The following is a 27151-nucleotide window of genomic DNA, read 5'->3' as shown; positions in this document are numbered from 1 at the left end:
CCAGAATACTACTCCTAGACTTCAGTTCGGTCTTTAAAGGATACCAGAGGTGACATGCGACATGATAAGATAGACTTGGGTATGTACAGTGCCTAGCACACAAATAACTATGCTGTGTTCCTTTTTTTTCTTTCTCTGCCTGAAAGAGGTATCAAGTATGTAAGTGGCTGACTCAGTCAGGAAGTGACTACAGTGTGACCCTCACTGATAAATTCCAACTACAAAACACTTTGCTAGCAGAAAAAAAGCTTCTGAGAGCAGGAAAGAGATACAAAGGTTCAATAGTTCATAGATTTTTAGCTCTGGCATACTTCAATGAATGTGTTACTGAGCAAAAACAATAAAACAGTTAAATCTAAAAAAGAAAATTTAAACATAGAAAAAAACTGGAATATCTGAAAAAGTCATTTATAGGAGAAGGAAGATAGATACAATCGTTTATTTCACTAATTTATTTTCACCTCAGGTGTCCTTTAACACCATCTGCCCATCCATTCTCCAGAATGATCTAGCAACACTTGGTGTCCATCCCAATCTACGCCTGTGGATCACGGACTTTCTCACCAACATGACCCAAGTCGTCAAACTGGGGAACATCCACTCAAAAGAAATAAACACTGGTGCACCTCAAGGCTGTATCTGGTCGCCTCTCCTGTTCTCCCTCTACACGAACAACTGCAGATCCGCAGCTCACTCTGTCAAGGTCATCAAGTTTGCTGATGACACCACCATTGTCGGCCTGGTCAACAATGATAACGTTCAGGAGTACTGCCAGCAGGTAGAGAGAAACTGCCATTGGTGTAAAGCTGGGTCTACATGTGCCGATCTTACTTATCAATCGAGCCGCTGATGCGGCTCGATTGATAAGATCCGACAGGTCCGATCTCGCCGCGGCCGATTCCCCGCTCGACCCCCGCGAGCGGACAATAGCAGGAAATCGAGCGGAAGATAAGCGGCGCCTGCGACGCACGCGCGGATGAGCGGGGACGCGGAAGAGTTGATCCGGCGGCTGATCATAGACTTCAGGAAGGCTGCTTCCACTCCACCTCCCATCTGCATTGACAGCGTGGAGGTGGCAAGAGTACCGGGCGCCCCTCTTCTGGGCACTTCCATCTCCAACGACCTCAGCTGGAAGGCTAACATCTCCAGCATCCAGCAGAAAGCCCAACAGAGACTTTACTTCCTTCGCCAACTGAGGAAGTTCGGCTTGGCCCAAGAGATTCTAACGAGCTTCTACTCCGCCACCATTGAATCAATCCTCTGCTCTTCAGTTCTGGTCTGGCATGCTGGCGCCAGTGACAAGCACAAACTACAGAGGGTTATCAGGTTGGCGGAGAGGATCATTGGTAGACCCCTCCCCTCGCTTGCCCACCTATTCAATGCAAGGCTGCGTACTAGGGCACTGAGGATTGCAAATGACCCTTCCCACCCAGGCAACCACTACTTCAGGTTGCTTCCATTGGGCTGGAGGCTTAGGGTCATCCCCACAAGGACCGCTAGACACATGAACTCATTCTTCCCCTCAGCTGTCAGCCTCTTGAACTCCCTCCACATTCTCCCATCTGTGCACCCACACCCCCAAAGTGACATGACCAATCAATCAATTAAACCAAATTGCTAACTCTATCCCTATGTCAGACTGGAACAGCATACAGGATGATCTGTTATATACAATGTAAATGTAATTGATGTAATGTAACTGATGGTTGATGTTCCTCTACTTGATTGTTGTTCCTCTGCTTGTTGACTCTTGCATGTTTGTTCACTATTATCTATCCATGTCCTCCTCTTGAGCTATGTATTGTGCCAAACCCAATTCCGGGCATGACACTGTTATGCTTGGCAAAATAAACTATTCTGATTCTGGAAACGCTAGTCATGCCACAGAATGGGAAGTAAGCTAAAATTGCAGCTGCGCCGATTTGTTTTGTAAACCACTGAACATCTTCGACACAGAGGTCTTGATGTGACAGAACCCTAAAGCAAAACGGAGGCAAAAGTTTTACTCTTAGGCCTCTTTTCCACGGACTGTTGAACTGTGTGCTCCACAATCAGTTACCAGGCAGCAGTGAGCAGTTGTGAGAGTTTGAGAGGCATTTCACTGCCTATCAACATTGGCCCAGTACACACCAAAAACTGCTAGCGTATCTGGAAACGCTAGCATTTTTTCAGAGCGATTCTAGGCATGTGCAGAGCGATTTTCTACACATGCCTAGTGTTTTTTGGAGCATTTTGGTGTAGCATATTTTATATTTTGTTACAGTAGAACTGTAACTGAACAGCTTCTGTAACAAACGCTTGGAAAATCGCTCTGATCTAGTGCTTATCAGAGCGATTTTCCACTTTCCTATACTGTACCTAACATTTAGGCAGAGTCGCCTCAGAAATCAGCAAAAATGCTGTAGGACCCGAATTTGCGTTTGGGGAAGAAAAAAAAAAAAAAAAAAAAGAAAAAAAATTAATCGCTCTGGTGTACTCCATCCCATTCAAATATATTAGCCAAGCGGTTTTCAAACCGCAAACGTTTTTAAAAATGCTCAGAACCGCACTTGGTGTGCACCAGCCCTGAGTCAGCATTTTAGGCTTCTTTCACACTATGTTAGTTGCATTGTGACAGACAATATAATCACATTGAAACATGATGCAGTTATATTTCCATGGAGCATTTCACATTGGATGATTTGTGGAATCCACTAGAGCGCTTTTTTGAGCGTTTAGGGATCACTTTAAAATCGCTAGAGATTTCCCTATACGCTCTGCCAATGAAAATGGATAGGACAAATGCCACAGTAGCGATTGTGATTAGCCAAATGTAAAGTATTGAAGCACTGGAAAATCGCATATGAATCGCTACACATAGCAATTTTTGTGTGATTTTAAACTAATGCAAACTGTGTAAAAAAATATTTAAAACATTCAATCAGAATTTAAATCGCAATCACTGGCAAAAAGCTTACACTTTTTAAAATCGCTACCAAAATCACCAGAAATTGCTCATGAAATTGCTTACAAATCGCTTATTCAAGACGCTTACGATTGCCATTTGCGACTTGTAGTGGGTTCCAGGCTTAAAGTGAACCTTAAGCCAGAAAAAAAAAATGAGTTTGAGGGCTCGTTTCCACCATAGCGAATCCGCATGCGGCGACGAGATGCGGATTCGCTTGTTACACTGAAGTGGCCGGGGCTGTTTCCACATGTGCGGCGTGCGGGAGCGATTTGGCGGCGGGCCAAATCTGCACGACGGGACCCACAGAATTCGCCTGCGTCGGGAATCCGTGCGAATCGCCGCTAATGTATTTAATAGTAAAAACGCATGCGTTTGTTACATGCGTTTTTACCCGCGATTTCGCGTGCGATTTAGCACCCTTTTCAATGTTATTTTGCCCTGGCAGTGTCATGGTTAATTTCGCATGGCACCCTGCCATGCGAAATCGCACGCGAAATCGCGGGTAAAAACGCATGCGGAAACGCATCCGCATGCGTTTTTACAAGCGTCGGAATGCCGGCGAAATCGCGTCGCAACAGTGGAAACGGGCCCTGACTCACCTGGGGCTTCTACCAGCCCCCTGCAGCAGTCCTGTGCCCTCGCAGTCACTTACTAATCCTCTGGTCCCACGCTACCAGCTAGTTTCGTTTTTGCCGACAGGCCCGTCAGGACTGGCCACGCGTAGCTTTTTCCGCATTCCCGACTGTAATTAGCGCTATTGCGGGCCGCATCGCGTACAAAGATACGCGTTGCCGCATATCTATGAGTTCGTAATTTATTTATTTATTGTATTTATAAAGCGCCAACATATTACGCAGCGCTGAACATTAATTTAGGTTACAGACAATATTTAGGGGTGACATACAGCAATATGACAATACAGGAATACAAGAAAACCAGATCACACAGCACAGTATGAGTACCAGGTAATGCTTAGTCAGTCACTGGATGGAGCATGGAGATTAGGCAAGTTAGGTTCACTCAGATGCATAGCATGGGTTCACAGTAATGAAGGTGCAACGCATATTTTTGAACGCGTTGCGGACCGCAATAGCGCTACTTACAGTCGGGAATGCGGAAAAAGCTACGCGTGGCCAGTCCTGACGGTCCTGTCGGCAAAAACTAAACTAGCTGGCAGCGGGGGACCAGAGGATTAGTGAGTTGCTGCGAGGGCACAGGACTGCTGCAGGGGGCTGGTAGAAGCCCCGGGTGAGTGAAACTCTTTTTTTTTTTTTTCTGGCTTAAGTGTCCCTTTAAGAAACAACATCCACAGTAAACAGTCGTATGCTAAAGAACATCCTCTTTGAAAACTAGTGTGTGGACCCACATTTGAAGATAGACACACTCACAAAAAAGTCACACTTTTTACAATAGAGGCGCTTTTTCATTTTTTTAAGCGCTGACATTTTTCAAAATGCTTTCCTATGCGCTAGGTCAGATTGGGGGCGTTTCGTTCCCTTTCCGATCTGAAAAGCGCTGCACGGACCATTTTTGGGGCGATTTTGCGATAATGGGAGGTATAAGAAAAGCGTAAAGTGCTAGAAAAAGTGCTATTGCCAGTGGTTTTGTGGGCGTTTTTTCCCCTGTTAATTGAAATTTTGAAGTGTTTCCAGGATTTTTAGGTCCTTTTCCCTTTTAAAATAAGGTCTAGGACAATTAGAAATCGCAAAATGCCCAAAAAGTGCTTACAAAACAGTTTACCAAAAACGCCCAACGCACAGAAATCGCCGGGAATCACAAAAAAAGTGTCATAAAACGCCCAATGCAAACACGATCAGAACCCAATGTGAACAAGGCCTTAACCCAACCCTACTCTAATGCAGAACCCTCCCCTGGTGGTGCCTAAACCTAACCACTCCCCAGGTGGTGCCTAACCCTAAACCCGGCACCCCGGTGTTGCCTAACCCTAACTACTCTCCCTACAGAAACACCCTTTTACACATAGAAACAATATCTTTGATAATGTAAAATCTGTACATACAAACAAAATAATATGACAAAAACTATAACGTTGCAAAACTATAACATGCTTTAAAGGGACTCCGAGCAGTGCAGAAACTATGGGAAGATACATATCATTTTAAAGCTCTCTTTCTCCTCTTTCCAATGATATATAAACCGCCACCCTACGCCTTTTAGTTTTCGCTATTTTTGCGATTGAAATTGCCGCGGCCACAATTTTGATCGCAAAAATAGAGAAAACTAAAAAGGCGTAGGGCGATGATTTAGGTGTAGTCAGAAAGAGGAGAAAGAGAGCTTTAAAAGGATATCCATCTTTCCATAGTTACATTGTATTACACAGGGCGACTTTTTCTGCTGAATGGAGCTGCTGACTTTGAGAAAAAGTCCCCCTGTGTAATACAATGCAACTATGGAAAGATGGATATCATTTTAAAGCTCTCTTTCTCCTCTTTCTGGCGACACCTAAATCGTCGCCCTACGCCTTTTAGTTTTCTCTATTTTCGCGATCGAAATCGCGGCCGCGGCAATTTCAATCGCGAAATTAGCGAAAACTAAAAGGTGTAGGGCGGCGGTTTATATATCATTGGAAAGAGGAGAAAGAGCTTTAAAATGATATGCATCTTTCCATAGTTTCTGCACTGCTCGGAGTCCCTTTAAAAACTTGTTCTTATAAAGACTAATGTTGTTAACAATATATATCGGGCACCCTTTTTTCTGCTTTTTTCGCTGTATTAACGATAATTGCATTAGAGTCTATGGCAGCGCCCTTTTTTTCCTGCTACCTTGCCCCGACCATAGACAGCTCTATTTCATAAGCCCCAGCCTAAAGGTGCATACACACATCAGACTATAGTCTTTGGAAAATGAAAGATCACAGACCAATCTTACCACCCTTCATGTAGTATGAGAGCCATACTCTACACAGTCTTTTCTATGGAGCTGAACTCCCCATCAGACAGAAATCTTTGCAAGATGCTGCACACAAAGATGCTGTACAGACACAAAATATCAGTATCTGCAAAAGATCTGTTCCTGCCAAAAATCCATCCCTGCAAATTGCAATGATAGTCTATGAGATCTGCAGATCATCATACACACATGATTTAACTGACATTCATCTGCAGATCAAGCAATCATCTGCAGATCTGAAAATCCATCCTGGTGGATCTGATCTGCAGATGAATGTCAGTTAAATCAAGTGTGTGGGCTGGTGCACACCGAGCGGCTTTTTGGGCGTTTTCAGATCCGCTTGCGGCTGCGGATCTGCTTGGTCAATGTATCTCAATGGGGTGGTGCACACCAGAGTGGCAGGCGTTTTGTAGAAACGAAAAATGCCTGGGTGAGGCATTTTTTGGATTTCGGATGCGTTTCTGCCTCAATGTTAAGTATAGGAAAAACGCAAACCGCTCTGAAAAACGGCACTTCAGAGCGGTTTTGCAGGCGTTTTTGTTACAGAAGCTGTTCAGTAACAGCTTTACTGTAACAATATATGAAATCTACTATACTGAAAACCGCAGCAGCAATCCGCAAAACGCTAGCAAAACGCCTCATAAAAATAAAAAAAAGCGTTTAAAAATCTGCTAGCATTTTGCGGATCTGCTAGCGGGTTTTGGTGTGCACCAGCCCTTTATGATGATCTGCAGATCTCATAGACTATCATTGCAATTTACAAGAATGGATTTTTGGCAGGAACAGATCTTTTGCAGATACTGATCTTTTGTGTCTGTACAGCATCTGTGTGTGCAGCATCTTGCAAAGATTTCTGTCTGATGGGGAGTTCAGCTCCATAGAAAAGACTGTGTAGAGCAGGGGTCTCAAACTCAATTTACCTGGGGGCCGCAGAAGGCAAAGTCAGGATGAGGCTGGGCCGCATAAGGGATTTCACGTGTCCCCGCCACAAAACGAGGGCTGCAGAGCTCCCAAATCGCCCAGGGGGCAATCCGCCGGCATTTCCTGGAAGGGGCAGAGCTTTCAGCTTCAGCTCTGCCCCTCCTGATGTCAATCGCGGCGGATCGCCGCCTTTGCCGCCCCTTTCACTCTTCACAGAGGGGCGGGGAGAGGCAGCAATCCGCGCGGCGATTGACGTCAGGAGGGGCAGAGCTACAGCTGGAAGCAGTCGTGGATGTTTGCCTGGGGGATTTGGGGGCTCTGCAGCCCTCGTTTAGCGGCGGGAATGCGGCGGATTACTTGGGAGCACTGAAGTGAACTATAAGGTAAAATAGGCAAAAATAGTTCGCTTCCGTGTCTCTTTTGCTTTTGCCGGCGGGGGCCACAAAATATTGTATCGAGGGCCGCAAATGGCCCCCGGGCCGCGAGTTTGAGACCCATGGTGTAGAGTATGGCTCTCATACTACATGAAAGGTGGTAAGATTGGTCTGTGATCTTTCATTTTCCAAAGACTAAAGTCTGATGTGTGTATGCACCTTAAGGTAAGAGGTAATTGTCTGCATTGTGTAGATTGCATGAACTTTATCAATCAGTTCCGTCATAGAAGGGGAGCAGAGCTCAACGTTTTTAGCTAATAAAGTTTTAGTGGCATTACAAATTTGGCGTACCAGTCTATTCTTTGGTTTTAACGGGGTGATCAAACCAAAGAATAGACTGGTACGCCAAATTTGTAATGCCACTAAAACTTTATTAGCTAAAAACGTTGAGCTCTGCTCCCCCTTCTATGACGGAGCTGATTCATAAAGTTCATGCAATCTACACAATGCAGACAATTACCTCTTACCTTAAGGTGCGTACACACATGCGACTATAGTCGTTTGAAACAATCGTTCCCCGATCTTTTCAAACGACGATTGTTTAAAAAAAAGCAGCCAACGACTATTAAGTCTAACGACGGACGAGCTAGATCGTTAAAAACGAATGATCTAGCTTGGCGGATTTCTTCCAACGAAGATCGTTTGCAAAAGTAGTACATCTTTGGAAACGGTCGTTCGTACTAGGCTTGACATGCGCATTTCACTATTTCTCCATGGAACTTTTCATTTTTATGCGCAGGCGCAATAGTTGCTTTCACGTGATGTAACGTTCGTTCTAACGACCTGATCGTTACACACCTTTTAAAACTAACTTTACTTAGGTCGTTCTTTCATCAATTAAAAGTTCATTCGTCGTTGACAACGAACGATCGTTGTCGCATGTGTGTACGTAGCATTAGGGAAACGACTGTGTCATTTGACAAGATTTGGAACCCATGGTCAGAGTGGGCCACACTCCATATCACCTAGTTCACATAATTCTGTGATGGGGTGTGCTCACCCTGATTTGAGCGCCATGACTTGTTTACTGCCAACAGTTTTACGCTGTTAGGGCTAGTTCAGACGGCCGCTTGCGGAGCGTTTACCGCAAGCGTTTGGAACGTCGCGGTAAACGCTACCATTCAAGTGAATGGGAGCGTTTACAACGAGCTTTTGCGCGCTTTTACCCGAACGCGGCGTTCGGGTCCCGATTTTCACAAGCGTTCGTGCTGCCCCTGGAAGCGACATGTTGCTTCCAGGGAGTGGCCAACCGCGGCGGCTAATGTTCCCCTAGGGGAAGAAAAAAACGCGACCGCATCACGACGCGACCGAAGGCTACTGAAAGCCTGACTGCGCATCCGCCGCAACGCCCCCAGACGCGACGCCACGCAGACGTCCGTCTGAACCAGCCCTTATACTGTACTATGGTATTTAGTTGTTCTTATAAGCATAGTAATGCATTTCGACATAGTATTCGCCTATCGCTATCAATTTTCTTTTCTAATGATCTGTACTTATTTTTGCTATAGGTTTCATTTTTCTTTGGTCAAAAAATGTATTGAATAAAAAAGTAAGTTTAACATTTTGTGGCAACATGTTGTGGTTACAATAGAGGACCTAATTTCTATACTATAAGCCCTTTATTTTGCAGCTACAAAACATACAGGACCTAATTTCTGTCATGTCAAGCGGTGACGTGTGGGGTTCTAAAGCTGGCCACTAACGGTCCAATTTCTAGCGAAAAATCGTGCAAGCGATCAGAAATTCTGATCGGATTGGTTGTAAATAATCTCCATTAGTGGACACAATCGATTATGAATGAGTGAAAAAAATGTCGCCCGAATGAATTTTCGTCGAACGAAAATTTGGATTTTCTTGATGGTCGTGATAGATAGGACGCAAAGATTGGTTAGTTGATGGTGTAATGAACGATTTTTCGTCCGATCAGAATTTCTGATCGCTCGAACGATTTTTCGCTAGAAATTGGATAGTTAGTGGCCACCTTTAGGCCTCTTTTCCATGTACAGTTGAACTGTGTGCTCAGCAAGCAGTTGCCAGGCAGCAGTGAGCAGTTACCAGGCAGCGGCAAGCAGTTGTGAGCAGGGATGCTCACCGGATGCTCTCACGAGTAATCTCAAGTGATTACTCATGATTCAAATGAGATTTAATTGGCACAGGTGTGTGGCAGGGATACAAGGGGTTATTTACGCACAATTCCACCGTCCGCCCTACGTTCCAAAGAGCTTGCAGGCGTCCTATTGGTCGCGTTGCAAACCTCACAACGCCGCACTTCCTCCTTCCGGCTTGAATAGGACACGTGCAAGCTCTTCGGAACGCAGGGCGGAATTATGGGTAAATAACCCCTTGTATCCCCGCCGCAAACCTGTACCAATTAAACCTCATTTGAATCACGAGTAATCACTCATGATTACTCGTGAGAGCATCCAGTGAGCATCCCTGGTTGTGAGGGTTGGAACACACTAGACAGAATCGCATATGCATTTTCTGCTATGTGCTATGGAAGACACATATGCGATTCTGCCTAGTGAGTTCCTACCCTGAGAGTTTGAGAGGCATTTCACTGCTTATCAACTGCCCATGGAAAAGAGGCCTAATGGTGTGTACACACTTGAAAGCTTAAAAGATCTTAAGGTGGGTACACACATCAGATAAAAGTCTTTAGAAAATGAAAGATCACAGACCAATTTTACCCCCTTTCATGTAGTATGAGAGCATACTCTATACAGTCTATTCTATGGAGCTGAACTCCCCATCAGCTAAAAATCTTTGCAAGATGCTGCACACACAGATGCTGTAAACATTCAAAAGATCAGTATCTGCAAAAGATCAGTTCCTGCAAAATGCATTCATAGTCTATAATATCTGCAGATCCTCATACACACCTTGTTTAACTGACATTCATCTGCTGATCAGACAATCATCTGCAGATCCGAAGATCCATCCTGGTGGAACTGATCTGCAGATGAATGTCCGTTAAACAAGGTGTGTATGATGATCTGCAGATATCATAGACTATGAATGCATTTTGCAGGAACAGATCTTTTGCAAATACTGATCTGTTGCATGTGTGCAGCATCTTTCTGTGCAGCATCTTGCAAAGATTTTTATCTGATGGGGAGATCAGCTCAATAGAATAGACTGTGTAGAGTATGGCTCTCATACTACATGGAAGGGGGTAAAATTGGTCTAAGATCTTTCATTACTCTTTCAAGTGTGTACACACCATTAGGGCCCTTTCACACGAGCAGTTGATAGGCAGTGAAAACACTGTTGCACTCCCACATCTGCTTGGTAACTGCTCACCTGCCCTTGTGAAAGAGCCCTTAGGCCTCTTTGCCACAGACAGTTGATAAGCAGTGAAATGCCTCTAAAACTCTCACAACTGCTTGCTGCTGCCTGGTAACTGCTTGCTGAACACAATTTACTTTCCAAGGAAAAGAGGCCTTAGGGCCCTTTTCCACAGGATCTGAACTTGGTGCTCAGTGAGCAGTTGGCAACAGGGATGAGCTCCGCATGAAATCCGAATAGGTGCACCTGATGGGGCGGGTGAGCGGGGGTTAACGTACCCAGGCTGCAGTCTTTAATCCGTCTCACGCCGCGTTCCAAGTCGCGTCACGTGACTACCACGCTTCCTCCTTCAACCCAGAAGGAGGAAGCGTAGTAGTCACATGAACGCGGCTTGGAACACAGCCTGAGACATGACATGGGATGAATGAGGGCCCATTTCCACTTGTGCGGTGCAAATTAGTCGTGGAAAACGCAAAAACGAATTCTCACGCGGATGCAAATTTTACCGCAAATTCGCGGGCATTTTCGCATATGTTAGTAAGTATGCGGGTACTTATCCGTTAGCCGGGCGCATCCGGCAGGTGGCGCTGTTGTAGCTAATTTCGATGCGCTGTTGTATCTAATTCCATTCATACTTAGTGAACGTAGTACTGTGTGAATGGAAGCGCCGCAGGTGGCGCTAATTACATTGATACGCAACGTAACTGTACAGTGTTAATATACATAAATATATCTGCGCCAAGGACTTATAGCACTCCAAAAAGCCGCCAGAAGTAAAAAGTCCTATGATAGACTTCCTCAACAAATCCTTCTCAATATACTTCAGCACTGATGGGCTTCAATATTTCAAATCCACCACCACACCCTTCAAAGTGCAGGCTTACCAAGCGGATGGAAGACCCAGATTATAAGGTCTAAACGTTTATGGTAACCAGCCAGCGATCACTGCTTCTCCACCATTTTCAAATATTGAAGCCCATCAGCGCTGAAGTATATTGAGAAGGATATACAGTGTTAATGCCAACGAATACATTGTATTTGAAGTGGCCGGAACTGGCACTTAATGGAATTCAAATGAAGGCGGCGGCAATGTAACACATGAAGCCACCGCCTTCGTCTGTTGTTCTTCTCCCCCTTTGCCCTCTCGCTTGTATACAATGCTGCCAGGAGGTCGGGGGGGGGGGGGGGACCAGAGTCGTTCGTCGCAAGGAAACGAGCAGGATTCCCTGCCGCGACGAACGACTCTGGGGGGACACGCATGTCCCCGCAGGCTGCCAGCATTATATACAAGCGAGAGGGCAAAGGGGGAGAAGAAGAACAACAGACGAAGGCGGCGGCTTCATGTGTTACATTGCCGCCGCCTTCATTTGAATTCCATTAAGTGCCAGTTCCGGCCACTTCAAATACAATGTATTCGTTGGCATTAACACTGTATAGTTACGTTGCGTATCAATGTAATTAGCGCCACCTGCGGCGCTTCCATTCACACAGTACTACGTTCACTAAGTATGAATGGAATTAGATACAACAGCGCTTTCGAAATTCGCTACAACAGCGCCACCTACCGGATGCGCCCGGCTAACGGATAAGTACCAGTATGCGAATTTAACCATGTCAGTGCCTGTGTGCTTTTACATTGATTTTATGTGAAAACGCCGGCGAATTCGCGGTAAAAATCACAGTAAAATTCACATTCAAAAACGCATGCAAATTTCCTATTAAATACATTGTATGTGAATTCTGATGGCTCTGCCGTGCAGATTTTTCCTGCACACAAAACCGCACAGGATTTCTGACAAGTGGAAACATCCACTTGCATTGGTTATGCAGATTCGCACAAGTGGAAACGGGCCCTCAAAGAAGACAGCCGCTGGGTAAGATAAACCCCCGCTTACCCGCCCCATGAGGTGCACTAATTATCTGGATAAAATCCAAATTAAACCCATTCGGACTTCAACCGAAGCTCATCCCTGGTTGGCAAGCAGTTACCAGGCAGCAGCAAGCAGTTGTGAGAGTTTAATCGCATGATGATCACTCCAAAAATACTGCGGAAGCTGAACTGCTCGCTTGTCCAGCAGATTCCCCCCACGGTTGCCTGCCACAATGGCCTCTATTCATAAAGCATTCCCGCATGCGGTAATGCTCAAAACAGCTGACTTTCCCGACCATTTAGCAAAGTGTCCATTCATAAAAGCAGTTTCCGCATGAAAATCTGACATTCCTGAGCAGTGCGGGAAATTACCGCCTTGTGCGGAGATTATCACAACACGTCACTGAAGGTTACTTCATAAAGATTAGAGCAGGCGGAATGTGAGCGGAGAAACCCGCTGTTTAGATAAGGCGATAAGCCAGGGGTAACAGCCAAGATAACAGGCAAGCTAATGTGGAGAGACCTCCCAGGCAGCTGCAGTGAGAAGAGAGCAAAAACGGCATCCCAGAATACCAAGGCTGTGTTTTTTAACCCCTTGGGTACCTGTTTTCAGATAAATTTCACATCAGAAAGCCTGCATGTGTAACATTTCTGGAACATCTTCAAAGCTGTGGCAATTAAAGGGACTCCGAGCAGTGCAAAAACTATGGAAAGATGCATATTATTTTAAAGCTCTCTTTCTCCTCTTTCCAATGATATATAAATCACCGCCCTACGCCTTTTAGTTTTCGCTATTTTCGCGATTGAAATTGCCGCGGCCACGATTTCAATCGCGAAAATAAAGAAAACTAAAAGGCGTAGAGCGACGATTTAGGTGTCACCAGAAAGAGGAGAAAGAGAGCTTTAAAATGATATCCATCTTTCCATAGTTACTTGTATTACACAGGACGACACTTTCCCCAGGGTCAGCAGCTCCATTCAGCAGAAAAATTCGGCCTGTGTAATACAATGGGCTCTATTCTCAAAGAGCCAAAAGTACCGCAAAATTTTACCGCTAAATTCCCGCCAGCGGTAAACTCCGCATTTTTTCAGCATTCACTAACATTTTCCGCATGTTTGCCGCATGCGGGAAAAAAGATGCGGAAACAGCCATTATTCATGCGGGAATCATGCGGTAAAAAGGTCGCATGAAAAAGTGTTTAAAAAAAAAAGTTAAAGTCCAGCAAGCACAGCCCTTAAGCCTCCAGACTTCATTAAAGTCAATGGGATGCGGAATATATCACCTACTACTTGTAGGTGATTAAAAAATCGGTAATTAACGACGAAATGGTGCGCCTGAACATTTTTGAGAATTGATCTTTTATTGCGGAAAATACCGACTTTTGCGGAAACTTTTCCGCATGAATCCCGCACTTTTACCACACTTTTTCCGCATGCGGGAAAAACATGCGGAAAATTTAGAGAATGCAGAATTGACGGTATTTTGGGTGCAAACTTCCCGCATGTACTTTACCGCATGCGGGAAGTCTTTGAGAATAGAGCCCATTGTGACTATGGAAAGATGGATATCATTTTAAAGCTCTCTTTCTCCTCTTTCTGGCGACACCTAAATCGTTGCCCTACGCCTTTTAGTTTTCTTTATTTTCGCGATTGAAATCGCGGCCGCGGCAATTTCAATCGCAAAAATATCGAAAACTAAAAGGCGTAGGGCAGCGGTTTATATATCATCGGAAAGAGGAGAAAGAGAGCTTTAAAATGATATGCATCTTTCCATAGTTTCTGCACTGCTCGGAGTCCCTTTAAATAGACTGTTTAGAAAGACTAATTAAGGCCTAGTGCACACCAGAGCGGTTCTGCTGCGGTTTGCGATCCGCTTACGGGTGCGGATCCGCTAGGGTAATGTATTTCAATGGGCTGGTGCACACCAGAGCGGGAGGCGTTTTGCAGAAACGCATACTCCCGGGCTGCTGCAGATTTTGGATTGCGGATGCGTTTCTGCCTCAATGTTAAGTATAGGAAAACAGCAAACCGCTCTGAAAAACGGCACTTCAGAGCAGTTTGCCAGGCGTTTTTTGTTACAGTAGATGTTCAGTAACAACTTTACTGTAACAATACATGAAATCTACTACACCAAAAACGCTTCACAAAACCGCAAAATGCTAGCTGAAACGCTACAGAAAAAGAAGAAAAAGAGTTTCAAAATCTGCTAGCATTTTGCGGATCTGCTAGCGGTTTTTGGTGTGCACCAGCCCATACAGATTCAGAGAAGATTCAGGGCAAACAGAGGCAGTTTTAAAAAGAATGCACATGTAAAGGGATGCTGGGGCTGCCTCCTTTATAGTAACTGTCTCTGCACGGAGAAATGTATCAACTCAGCCAGCAAATGTAACAACTTAGCCAGCACCCCCAGTTTAGTGCGGGAATTCCCCGACCTTTTATCGCAAGTGTAAACTTTATTATGAATTAGCACACAAAAGTCTAAAATAAGGATGCAGTATTTTCCCTCCAAGATTTTTTTTACCGCAAATGTTTTATGAATAGCGCCCAATGGGCTCTATTCACAATTATTTTCTGCATGTGGAAATGCACTTGCGGTAAATTCCCCACTGAATAAAAGACCACCTTGACATTGACAAATTTTTACGCATTATTTACCGCATGTGTAAAATTGTACGCATAGTTTACCCGCATGCGGAAAAAATGCGGTACAGGTCCGCAAAAGTCAGTAATTCCTGCAAACAAAATAAAAAAAGGGGTGCCTTATTTCTGACTTAACTACCGATTTTGTATCGCCTACTAGTACTTGGTGATATATTTTGCTTCCCATTGACTTAAATGGAGACTGGAGCCTTAAAGTGAACCTAAAGTCACACAAAAAAAACGAGATGAACTCACCTGGGGCTTCCCTCAGCCCCCTGCAGACGATCGGTGCCCTCGCAGCTCCGCTCCGATGGTCCAGGACCCGCAGGCGAGCACTTCCGGTTTGGCCGTCACCGGCCAACAGGCATGGGAACGCGAGTGATTGTTTGCGTTCCCAGCCTGTATATCGCCCCCTATGCTGCTATTGCGAGGTCTCCTCCTCCAACATTACTGAGCATGTGCAAACAGTCTAACGTCGCTTAGCCGCGTATAACGCACAGCATGCAGCACTTTGTTTGAACGTGCTGCATTACAATGTAACGCAACGTGGGCACTGTGAACAGCACATTGATTTTTCATTGTTGTGCGGTGGGCTGCGTTATAGGCTGCACTAACGTGCACCTGTAACGTCTTACTGTGAAATCGGCCTAAGTGCTGCGTTTGCTGGACTAAAATTTTTATTTTATTTTTTTTTTATAAAAAAAAAATAAAGTTTTTTTATGCTACTTTGGTTTCCGCATGTTTCCTATGTAATTACCCATGTTTCCCAAAGTTTTTTTACACATTGTTCACACATGCAAGAAACATGCAGAACATTTTTAGTGAATGTGGAAAACATGTGGAAATTATCACTGGCAGTAAGGCCTGGTGCACACCAAAAACCGCTAGCAGATCCGCAAAATGCTAGCAGATTTTGAAACTTTTTCTTCTTTTTCTGTAGCGTTTCAGCTAGCATTTTGCGGTTTTGGGAAGCGGTTTTGGTGTAGTAGATTTCATGTATTGTTACAGTAAAGCTGTTACTGAACAGCTACTGTAATTAAAACCGCCTGGCAAACCGCTCTGAAGTGCCGTTTTTCAGAGCGGGTTGCGTTTTTCCCATACTTAACATTGAGGCAGAAACGCATCGACAATCCAAAATCTGCAGCAGCCCGGGAGTATGCGTTTCTGCAAAATGCCTCCCACTCTGGTGTGCACCAGCCCATTGAAATACATTACCCTAGCGGATCCGCACCCGCAAGCAGATCGCAAACCGCAGCAGAACTGCTCTGGTGTGCACTAGGCCTAATATAGCGGTAAAAAAAAGCTCTTACCGCATGTGTGATAGTGAATAGAGCCCATTGTCAGAGTACATTTGAAATCGGCGCGGGGAGACATGGGCGCAGGATACAGCCGGTATAGGGCTGATCCTGCTTCTGCACAAGTCCGGGCCGTATTACTATTCCCCCTCCAGGCCACCATGGATAGTGGGAAATGATATAATTCGGCTTCTAGCGATTGCTGGAGGCCGGATTATTGTGCTGGATTATTGTGTTTTTTTTAAGCAACTTCGGCTCAGTCTTCTGACAGTGCCGACGTTACGCACTGAGCGCCGCTATAGACTGATTCCCATTATAGTCTATGGCGGCACCAGCTGCGCCCAAATCTAGCAGTGCCGAAAAGCACTGCTCCGCATTGTCATGCCTGAGCAGTGCAGTGGCAACTGCACTGAGATGAGATTCCAGGTTGGGGGGGGGGGGGGGGGGCTCTCCTCTCCAATCACAAAAGAGATTAATGCCATCCTGCACAGCACAACCATGCTCTCATCCCCTGCTGACAGGGAGTCAGTCCCAGCCCCATGCCTTTCCACTCTGAGGTCCAGTGCACACCAAAAACCTCTTGCAGATCCACAAAACGTTAGATGTTTTTGAAGCAGATTTTCGGAGCAATTTTAGGCATGTTTAGAGAGGTTTCCTAAACATGCCTAGCGTTTTTGTGTAGCATATTTCATATATTGTTACAGTAAAGCTGTTACTGAACAGCTTCTGTAACAAAAACGCCTGGAAAACCGCTCTGATGTAGCAGTTTGCAGAGCGGTTTTACACTTTCTTATACTTTAACATTGAGGCAGAAACACCTCAGAAATCTAAAAGATGCTGCAGCCCCCCGAGTTTGCATTTGTGGAAAAAAACAGGGCTGTGGAGTCGGAGTCGTGGAGTCGGGCAATTTTGGGTGCCTGGAGTCGGAGTCGGAGTCGGGAAAAAATGCACCGACTCTGACTCCGACTCCTAATGAATTTGTAACTGTAATTAAAATAGAAAATATGATAAAATGTTCTATTTCTCAGATAATAGTCATTAAAAATAATGTATATATACAGTAATAGCTGTGCTTAGTCCACAAAAATGAAATAAACCAATCAAAATGAGTTACTTGTGCTGCTTCAATAAAGCAGTCCCCGTATTTTTAAGGTCAGATATACATATCTGATTGTGACTGTATATATGATGTGTACACAGGAATCTCTTATATATACTAAATAACATCTATGCTGTAAGAATAAAGCCTGATGTGTAGCTGTGTCACTAATAGAGATGGTCAATGAGATGGAAATAATTCTGCATTGATGCTGATTTATGCAAATTTACGCACTCTCTTTGCTGATGAAATCAAATAATTTGATATGTTGTTAAAATTTGGTTTGGTGACTACAAATTAAAGGGTAACTGAGACGGATGAAAAGTAAAGTTTTATACATACCTGGGGCTTCCTCCAGCCCCCTTCAGGCTAATCAGTCCCTCGCTGTCCTCCACCACCCGGATCTTCTGCTATGAGTCCTGGTAATTCAGCCAGTCAGCGCTGTCCGGCCGCATGCTGCTCCCACAGCCAGGAACATTCTGCACCTGCGCAATAGTGCTGCACAGGTGTAGTATGCTCCTGGCGGCGGAGTGTGTGCATGAGCACTACGCCCGACTGGCTCAAGTATCTGGACTCATAGCAGAAGATTCAGGTGGTGGAGGAGGACAACGAAGGACTGATTATCCTGAAGGCGGCTGGAGGAAGCCCCAGGTATGTATAAAACTTTAATTTCATCTGTCTCAGGTTTACTTTGTTACACAGTAGTACTATACTCTACATATGCACTCCCCACAGAGCTGCAGGGAATCCACTGAGAATGCTGTGCACATTGAACACAGAGGTGTTGTCTGTTTACAATCTCCTCATTTCCATGCAGAGTACCTGCACATCATTCTTACATGTACCCACACTTACATTGCCTAGGGCCTGATAGATGTTCTTTGTTCCGGTTTGTACCTTTTACAAGTACTCTTACCAAGGACTAGTTTTAGTCTAAAGGGAATAAATATAGTAGTCTACATATCCTTCTCACTTCAGTTGTCTTGTAAAATTCCTAAGCGTTGGCAGTTAAGAGACGAATTTCATGTTACATACTTTTAATCAACAAAATTGTAATATGCAAATTAGAGGAGTCGGAGTCGGTGGAATCCTAAACTGAGGAGTCTGAGTCGGTGGATTTTTGGACCGACTCCACAGCCCTGGAAAAAACAAACCGCTCTGGTGTGCACCAGCCCATTGTAATACATTACCCAAGCGGTTTTCAAACAGCTAGTATTTTTTAAAAACGCTCAAGAACCGCTCTGGTGTGCACCAGCCCTGATACAAGTGGCATGTCACAAGGAGTGGTGAATGTCTGGCTACATAACCCTAGTATGGATGATCAGGGGAGGGATTGAATTGGGGGCACCTCTCTCATCAGCCAGGTGAGCAGTCTACAAGGAGAATGAGTACTTCTCAATATCAGCCTGAGCAAGCAATTAGAAGGCAATCAGGGGAGGGGAAAAGCACCTGAAGACTGAATAAGCAATTAGGGCCTGGCAGGTAGGAGGTGGACACCTCTGCATTGGGCTCTATTCTCAAAGAGCCAAAAGTACCGCAAAATTTTACCGGTAAATTCCCGCCAGCGGTAAACTCCGCATTTTTTTAGCATTCACTAACATTTTCCGCATGTTTGCCGCATGCGGGAAAAAAGATGCGGAAACAGCCATTATTCATGCGGGAATCATGCGGTAAAAAGGTCGCATGAAAAAGTGTTTAAAAAAAAAAAGTTAAAGTCCACCAAGCACAGCCCTTAAGCCTCCACACTTCATTAAAGTCAATGGGATGCGGAATATATCACCTACTTCTTGTAGGTGATAAAAATTCGGTAATTAACGAAGAAAAGATGCGCCTGAACATCTTTGAGAATTGATCTTTTATTGCGGAAAATACCGACTTTTGCGGAAATTTTACCGCATGAATCCCGCACTTTTATCACACTTTTTCCGCATGCGGAAAAAACATGCGGAACATTTTGAGAATCCCAACTTGCCGGTATTTTGGGTGCAAACTTCCCGCATGTACTTTACCGCATGCGGGAAGTCTTTGAGAATAGAGCCCATTGCATCCTGGAGAACATTTTACTGGCCTTGATTGATTGGGCTCTATTCACAAAACCATGTGCGGTAACTCTTTTTTGGGTGAAAAATTACCTCCAGTGATAATTCACTGAAAATATTGATTATTCACTTAAAATGTACCAAGTGTGATAAATGTTTGATAAAAGTGTGGTAAAACAGGTGATAAAACTGTCAGTAATTTGTACGGAAATAAAGCTTTTTTGAGCACTGTAAGGCAGCCCATATGCTTGTCACCCATTACACAGAGAGGACCCAGGAAAGCCTGTCACATTTAAAGTGGAACCTCAACTCTTGCACAGGACAGAAGGAAAACATATAGGGCTCTATTCTCAAAGACTTCCCGCATGCGGTAAAGTACATGCGGGAAGTTTGCACCCAAAATACCGGCAAGTTGGGATTCTCAAAATGTTCCGCATGTTTTTTCCGCATGCGGAAAAAGTGTGATAAAAGTGCGGGATTCATGCGGTAAAATTTCCACAAAAGTCGGTATTTTCCGCAATAAAAGATCAATTCTCAAAGATGTTCAGGCGCATCATTTCTTCGTTAATTACCGAATTTTTATCACCTACAAGTAGTAGGTGATATATTCCGCATCCCATTGACTTTAATGAAGTGTGGAGGCTTAAGGGCTGTGCTTGGTGGACTTTAACTTTTTTTTTTTAAACACTTTTTCATGCGACCTTTTTACCGCATGATTCCCGCATGAATAATGCCTGTTTCCGCATCTTTTTTCCCGCATGCGGAAAACATGCGGAAAATGTTAGTGAATGCTGAAAAAATGCGGAGTTTACCGCTGGCGGGAATTTAGCGCTAAAATTTTGCGGTCCTTTTGGCTCTTTGAGAATAGAGCCCATAGAAATGCACCCTGTATGTATATAATTTAGCCTGTCTAATTCCCCTTCATCTGTGAATAATCACAACTGTAATTTGAGCTGAGCTCTCAGCTGTGCCAGCTGGCTGCCTCAGCAGAGCAGCTAATGTGTAAACACAGAATGTTAACCCTATGTCTGCTTCCATGAAAGCAGGAAGTACATACACTGGAGATTTTTTGTTAGATTTGTATCAGCTATAACAAAAAAGTTTGTCTTTAAAGGTTATTATACTGTTGCTTATCTTTTAGAGCAGAGATGAATTTCCTCCTCGGCATCTATAAAATTATCTAAAAGACTGTACGAGGAAAGTGCGCCTTGAGGTTAGACACACTAGTCTTTTCTGCCTTCTATGTAAAATTGACATAAATTCGAGCAAACAAATCTCAAAAGGCTCCATCCTGAAGGCCAAAAGCAGAGACGTGATAATTATCGCCTACCATTTGTAGGTGATAAAAAAATCCTTAATTAACACCAACTTTTCAATTGAGAACCTTAAATTGGAGATACATTGGGCTCTATTCTCAAAGAGCCAAAAGTACCGCAAAATTTTACCGGTAAATTCCCGCCAGCGGTAAACTCCGCATTTTTTTAGCATTCACTAACATTTTCCGCATGTTTGCCGCATGCGGGAAAAAAGATGCGGAAACAGCCATTATTCATGCGGGAATCATGCGGTAAAAAGGTCGCATGAAAAAGTGTTTAAAAAAAAAAAGTTAAAGTCCACCAAGCACAGCCCTTAAGCCTCCACACTTCATTAAAGTCAATGGGATGCGGAATATATCACCTACTTCTTGTAGGTGATAAAAATTCGGTAATTAACGAAGAAAAGATGCGCCTGAACATCTTTGAGAATTGATCTTTTATTGCGGAAAATACCGACTTTTGCGGAAATTTTACCGCATGAATCCCGCACTTTTATCACACTTTTTCCGCATGCGGAAAAAACATGCGGAACATTTTGAGAATCCCAACTTGCCGGTATTTTGGGTGCAAACTTCCCGCATGTACTTTACCGCATGCGGAAACTCATTGAGAATAGAGCCCATTTTGGAGGTAATTACCTCACTTTTACCGCATGAGGTAATTTAGGGAGAAAAAAAATTCTGAATTTCAAAATGGAGATATTTTGGTCGATGTTTATCACTACCTAATTTAACTCATGCGGTAACTCGTTGAGAATAGAGCCCATTGGCTGCTTTTATATTTCTCTTAATAGAGAAAGCAGTGCTCTGGACTGGGCCTACCTTTTACCCCCTCTGCTATCAGCCCCTTCCTTGGGCTCTATTCACAAAGCATTACCGCATTCGGTAATGTTCAAAACAGCTGATTCTACCCATCACCTTCCCAAGTTACAATTCACAAAACCTGCTACCGCACACAAAAATCACAGTTCCCGACTAGTAAGGTAAATTACCGACTTGTGTGCTAATCACCTCAGGAAATGCCAATTAGGCCCTTTCCACGAACTGTTGAGCTGTGTGCTCAGCAAGCAGTTACCAGGCAGAAGTAAGCAGTTATCATGCAGCAACAAGCAGTTACCAGGCAGCAGTAAGCAGTTATCATGCAGCAACAAGCAGTTACTAGACAACAGTGAGCAGTTGAGAGAGTTTGAGAGGCATTTCACTGCCTATCAGCGGTCTGTGGAAAGGAGGCCTTAATGTCAATTCACAAAGATTCCCACACTTCATTTACTGGCCAAAAAGTGTCTGTAATTTTCTCCAGCCCACAGCAGCTGATAACCTGCTCTCCAGACCATGCTGTCTCTGGGCTCTATTCATAAAACCTTACCGCAAGTTTTCCGCTCAAAACAGCGGATTTTCCCGTCCATTTAGCAAAGTGGGCATTCATAAAAGCTGTTCCCGCATGAAAATCTACAATCCCCCAGCAGAGCGAGAAATTTCCGCCTTCTCCAGTGTTTTTCTAGATTTATCTAGAAAAAAGTAACAAAATGGCCATTCATAAAGATTAGAGGAAGCGGTATGTGGACGGGAAATACCGCTTCCTCTGATTTTGCGGATTACATACAAGTGAATGGGACAGACCTCCCAGAGAGAGCAGTGCACGGAGGGACTCTGCCGGCTGAAGTGTTTCCGCATGCCTTCCGACAGCTTACCGCCTTGCATCGCAGCTTTCAAGATTTTTTTGAATGACCACCCAGAAGTGTAAAATACCGCTGCGGTATTTTACCTCCAGGAGTTTTTTCGCCACATCTTTTTTATGAATAGAGCCCTCTGTGCGGTAGAAGAGCTTCCCCTGGTGGCTGCAGCACATCTAAAGGGAAGACGTAGTCACACAAACACAGCTCCCTGCCTGCTGCCCCGGAGCAGGGCTTTTCAGCGCTGCTAGATTTGGGCGCAGCCAGCGCCGCCATAGACTGTAATGGGAATCAGTCTATAGCGGCGCTCAGCGAGTAACGTCGGCGCCGTCAGAAGGCGGAGACGAAGTTGCTGAAAAAACACAATAATTGGGCTTCCAGCAATCGCTGGAAGCCTAATTATTTAATTCCCCAACTATCCATGGCAGCCTGGAGGGGGAATAGTAATTACCGCAAAGGCTATCATTCATAATGAAAATCAGTGCAGGAAAACACTGCTTTCGGTAATTTAGACTTCTGTGTGGTCATTCATAAAAAAAGTGCACAGTTGCGATAGCTGTGCGGAGATTTCCCGAACTAGGCTGTCGGTAGGCAGGCGGTAGGCTTGGCGACACACAGGAAGCTGCCAAGTTGATACATTTCTCCATGTTTTGCTCTTACTGCAGCTGCCTTGGGAGGTATGTCTCCATTAAGTTAGCATGGTTATCGCCACAGCCGAGGGAGGCGGAATCCCCCGTCCTCATACCGCTTGCGTTAATTTTTATGAATTGACATTTTGTAAACATTTTTAAGATAATCACCGCACAAGGCGGTAATTTATCGCTCTGCTCGGGAATGTCAGCTTTTCATACGGAAACAGCTTTTATGAATAAACACTTTGCCAAGTGCTCGGTAAATTCAGCTGTTTTCAGCATTTCCGCATGCAGAAATGCTTTATGAATGAGGGCTCGTTTCCACTATAGCGAATCCGCATGCGGGCACTGCACGCGGATTCGCATAGGCAATGTAAGTGGATGGGGCCGTTTCCACTTGTGCGGCTGCGGGAGCGTTTTTTGGTGCGGCAGAAATCTGCACGGCAGAGCCGTCAGATTTCGCGTGCAGAAGGAATGTGCGCGAATCGCCGCTAATGTATCTAATAGGGAAATCACATGCGGGGTGACCATGCGGTTTTTGCCGCGAAATCGCATGCGATTTCGCATAGGTATTAATGTTAATTTACACAGGCAGTGACATGGTTAAATTCGCATATACCTTACCTATGCGGAATCGCATGCGAAATCGCGGCAAAAACGCATGCGGAATCGCACCCGCATGCGATTTCGTCCGCGGTGGAATGCAGGCGATTCTGCACCGCTCTAGTGGAAACGAGCCCTGATACCCATTGCTTTTTATGAATAGAGGCCTATGTCAGCAGCAGTAACAGTCACTCCCCAGCAGCCGCCACAATGCCAGCAGCAGAAAAGCCTCTTTTCCACGAACTGTTGAGCTGTGTGCTCAGCAAGCAGTTGCCAGGCAGCAGTGAGCAGTTACCAGGCAGCGACAAGCAGTTACCAGGCAGCAGTGAGCAGTTGTGAGAGTTTGAGAGGCATTTCACTAACTAGAAACAGTTAGTGGAAAAGAGGCCCTAGGGCCCGTTCAGACTGCACGCGTTTCCAGCCGCGTTTTGGAAACGCGTGCGGGGGGCCGACACGCAGGACATCAGACAGTGCATAGAGTGCACTGTCTGATGTTCACACTGCATGCGTTCCGGACCTGTGCGGTCCGGGAACGCATGCTGCACGCAGATTTTTCAAAAAAAGCGGCTGTCCCATTCACTTTTCAGTGATGGGATCAGCCACGCAACGCATACGAACGCGGATGGCGTGCATTCGTACGCGTTGCGTTCTGCATGCGTGGCCGTCCGCGTTTTGCAGTCTGAACGGGCCCTAAGAGCCGCTCCCCAGCAGCCGCCACTATGCCAGCAGCAGTAGCAGCCACTCATTTGCAGCTGCCACAATGCCAGCACAGTAACAGCAACATGTATCTGAAGATCAGACAATCATCTGCAGATCTGAAGATCCATCCTGGTGGATCTGATCTGCAGATGAAAGTCTGTTAAGCAAGGTGTATATGAGATTTGCAGATATCATAGACTATGAATGCAATTTGCAGGAACTGATCTTTTGCAGATGTTGATCTTTTGCATGTGTACAGCATCTTTGTGAGCAGCATCTTGCAAAGATTTTTTTACCTGATGAAGAGCTCAGCTCAATAGAATAGACTGTGTAGGTATGGCTCTCATATTACATGACTTTTATCTGATGTGTGTACCCACCTTAAAGGGAACCAGAGACGAAGACTAGCTAAAAAATGAAAAAAGATTTTATACATACCTGGGGCTTCCTCCAGCCCAATCCGCATGGATCACTCCCGCGCCGCCGTCCTCCGCTGCCTCTATCGCCGGTACCGGGTCCCGTCACTTCCGCCGGACGCGACCAGTTTTCCGCATGCGCAGGGGCTCCCTCTGGCTCTTTACGCATGCGCCTGCGCAGAACGGAGGGAGCACACTGCGCTCGCGTCGACTGGCCGAAATGACGGGACCCGGTACCAGCGGACAGAGGCAGAGGAGGACGGCGGTGTGGGAGCGATCCAGGCTGATGGAGCTGGAGAAAGCCCCAGGTGTGTATAAATCTGTTATGCTCTTTATCTCTGGTTCTCTTTAAGACCGCGTTCACATTACAAACGCGGACGGGCACGCATGCGGAACGCAACGCGTACGAACGCACGCCATCCGCGTTTGTATGCGTTGCGTGGCTGATCCCATCACTGAAAAGTGAATGGGACAGCCACGCGTTTTGGCAAAAAATGCGTGCAGCATGCGTTCCCAGACCGCACAGGTCTGGAACGCATGCAGTGTGAACATCAGACAGTGTACTCTATGCACTGTCTGATGTCGTGCGTGTCGGCCACCTGCACGCGTTTCCAAAACGCGGCTGGAAACGCGTGCAGTGTGAACAGGGCCTACGGCCTCTTTTCAACTGACTGTTAAACTGTGTGCTCAGCAAGCAGTCGCCAGGCAGCAGTGAGCCTGGTTACAGCCAGCCACACCCCCCTCTCGCATCATGTTGGTTCTCCCAAACCGCCGCCTTAGCTGTTACCATGACCACGGCAGCAGACCCCCATATAAGGGGCGTGCTTTAGCTTGTAGCGTCATCTGTCGAAGGCGCAGAGCGCCAAAACGCGTAATGAAGCTACAAGCACGCCTGGAGTAAGGCACCCCCACCCCCCAGAGACGAGCTACGGTATCCATCGAGACGGCGCTGCTGGCCACAGCGTGAGAGCTTCAGCGGCCGGGGAGTTAAGCAGATAGGCTTACCGCTGATAAGCGAATTGTTGAACATACATTTTGTGAGTATAACTTGAATTGCGGATAAAAAGGTTTTTATGGTGATGCACCATGGAGCGCTCCCTGTTTTTGTTTTGAAGTAGCAGTGAGCAGTTACCAGGCAGCAGTGAGCAGTTGTGAGAGTTTGAGAGTCATTTCGCTGCCTATCAACTGTCCATGGAAAAGAGGCCTTAATGTTGCCAATTCCCTTTAGGGCTCTTTCACAGTGCGACGTTAAAGTTGCACGTTATAAAATACTTTAATGCAGAGTAACGCACAGCAATGCAAAGTCTGTGCGACATTCACAGTGCACATGTTGCGTTAGTGTGTAACGTGTAGCGTTATAAAAAAGTGCTGCATGCTGTGCGTTTAGCAATATATCTGCTGCGTTATGTGTGTTGCACATGCTCAGTAATATATATATTTTTTTTAAATGTAACACATGCGCCGTTTTCGTTCCATCAGTATGCAACGAAAACGGCGCACCAAGAGACACATAACGCAGTGCAAAATAACGTCCAATTTTATAACCTACATGCGCTGCGTTAGGGGCACGTTGTGCGACTTTAACGTCGCATCAAACGAAACATCCCACTGTGAAAAGGGCCTTAAGGAACAAAGTGGATCAGTTATGTTTTATATGTACCTAGCAACAAAATAAGCAAACTGAAATAACATTTGACATCCACCCTGGCACTGTATACATTTTAACTGAAAGCATTTAACCATTTAGGCTAGTTTCACACCAGGACGTTGCGTTTTAGGGGACGTTATGGTCGCATAACGTGCCCCTAACGCAACGCCTGGTGCTCTCTAAGGTGGACGTCAGAGTGAGCCGCGTTGTGCAGCTCACTCTGGCGTCAGTGATGCCGTGATGCGTACTCTTGTGCGCATGCGGCATCACGTGGTCCTGCCGGCTAATCGCTGCACAGAGCGGCCGCTCCAGGAAGTAAACACTGCACGTCACTGAGTGCAGTGAATATTAATTAGCCATGTGCCTGGCCGCTCTCCGCTCCTCCCCAACGTTACTGAGCATGTGCAAGCAGTCTAACGCGGCTCTGCCGCTTAGAAAGTACTGCATGCAGTACGTTGTCTGGTGGCGTAGCGTTACTATGTAACGCAACGTGGGCACTGTGAACAGCCCATTGATTTTTCATTGCTGTGCGGTGGGGTGCGTTACAGGCTGCTCTAACGTGCGCCTGTAACGTCCCACTGTGAAACCAGCCTGAAAGAGGACAAGGTGGCAGCCTCAAACAATAAGAAAGAACACGTTCTACAGTTCAAGGAAGGTAAGATGTCACGATGCGTTAGTAAAATGGTGGTGGTGGATGTTTGAATAAAAAGCAGTCTCAGAAT

General features: G+C 45.4%; 1 protein-coding gene across 1 annotated transcript in view; it reads left to right on the top strand.

Moving 5' to 3' along the window:
- ALG13 (ALG13 UDP-N-acetylglucosaminyltransferase subunit) overlaps positions 1-27151 on the top strand; it is a 211349-nt gene that overhangs the window by 25811 nt on the left and 158387 nt on the right. The window contains exons 6-7 of the mRNA XM_068247910.1: positions 503-765; positions 1066-1326. Of these exons, the coding sequence (XP_068104011.1) occupies positions 503-765; positions 1066-1326 (524 nt within the window). The remainder of the gene's footprint in view (positions 1-502; positions 766-1065; positions 1327-27151) is intronic.

Source organism: Hyperolius riggenbachi, chromosome 8 (genome assembly GCF_040937935.1).
Source record: "Hyperolius riggenbachi isolate aHypRig1 chromosome 8, aHypRig1.pri, whole genome shotgun sequence".
NCBI lineage: Eukaryota > Metazoa > Chordata > Amphibia > Anura > Hyperoliidae > Hyperolius > Hyperolius riggenbachi.
This window is presented reverse-complemented; position numbering and strand designations above follow the sequence as displayed.